This window comes from Aplysia californica, unplaced genomic scaffold (assembly GCF_000002075.1).
Source record: "Aplysia californica isolate F4 #8 unplaced genomic scaffold, AplCal3.0 scaffold00089, whole genome shotgun sequence".
In the NCBI taxonomy this organism is placed as follows: Eukaryota; Metazoa; Mollusca; class Gastropoda; order Aplysiida; family Aplysiidae; genus Aplysia; species Aplysia californica.
Genome location: NW_004797359.1, coordinates 3,278 through 4,444, shown reverse-complemented (window position 1 = coordinate 4,444; position 1,167 = coordinate 3,278). Strand labels below are relative to the sequence as shown.

The following is a 1,167-nucleotide window of genomic DNA, read 5'->3' as shown; positions in this document are numbered from 1 at the left end:
CCCCCCCAATAAAAAAAAAATAAAAAAAGAAGTATTTTACACAATTGTTTTTAAAGGAAAACGCGAAGTGCATGAAAGAAAAGACAAACAAGAGCTGTCTTCTTACACGACATTTCTGTGCCAGGAGGAAGTTAAATTTCCAACTTATTGCGGGGAAGTGGGTCAAGGTTTGATATGCGCCCCCCCACCCCACCCCTTTTGTTTGGAAGGTACTCCTGGCTGTCGTGTCATCATTTTACGTCCTTCGTATCTTCTAATAAGTCAACAAGGGTAAAAGAGGCAAACGTTTATTTTAGGAGCTTGGAAACGTAAGGGATTTGGGCATCGTGTTTACAATTCTAGACTCACTTATAAGGAGCCTGTGTCTCTCTAGTGTTGTGTGGGTTCAACGCCATATCTAACACAGTTAGAGGAGAGCCGTATGAATTTAATGTTTATCTCTGATAGGACCAAGCCAGGTAAGGGGCAGCCTTCAAAATCTGCATCGACTCAAGTTTTAAAAGAACTCCAAACGTTCGGATTAGAACCACTGTCATCTACTCAATAGTTCAGCAGTAGTCCACCTACTGCGTAAAGGCGTGTCCATGATTCGGAACGATATATTTTGTTTCTCTGAAATGTTCCATCTTTGAAACGACTTAGCAAAAGTAGCAAAGTTAAATAATAAAAGGAAAACAAAATACAGCCAAACCTTTACTAACTGCCGCCTTTATTAGACAATTACCTGTGCAAACGACAACTTTCCGTCAATCTCTCGAGTTTTAAATTTACTTTATGCTGACTTTGTGGTAGACACCCACCTGTCTAAGACAATTACCACCTTTTACTCGACAATTTGTGGCCGCCTTAGAAAACGTCGACTGCAAACGTTGTTTTTTTCGACGCCCACGTCTTGCTTTCCACTAGGTAAAACTGAGATCCGACCAGACGCCGATTTCTTCCACCTGAGCCACAGCCTCAACACCCGTGATCTACGTCACAACGACCCGTATGTGGCCAGCACCAAGGAGGGACTTCCGGCCAGAATGCAGTACAAACCGGCAAAGGGCGGCAACCCATTCAGCACGTCGGTTATGAAGGACGATTACTCGGACTTGAACAGACGATCGTGAGTTTTGGTTTTCTGTCTTCAACTGCCTTATAAATTCTCTCTCTCTCTCTCTCTCT

At 43.1% G+C, this 1,167-nt stretch overlaps 1 protein-coding gene across 1 annotated transcript in view; it reads left to right on the top strand.

The window, feature by feature from the left end:
- Nucleotides 1-430: 430 nt before the first annotated feature.
- The window catches only part of LOC118477420, a 2,932-nt gene continuing 2,195 nt past the window's right edge, over nucleotides 431-1,167 (top strand). The window contains exons 1-2 of the mRNA XM_035968841.1: nucleotides 431-458; nucleotides 907-1,108. Of these exons, the coding sequence (XP_035824734.1) occupies nucleotides 431-458; nucleotides 907-1,108 (230 nt within the window). The remainder of the gene's footprint in view (nucleotides 459-906; nucleotides 1,109-1,167) is intronic.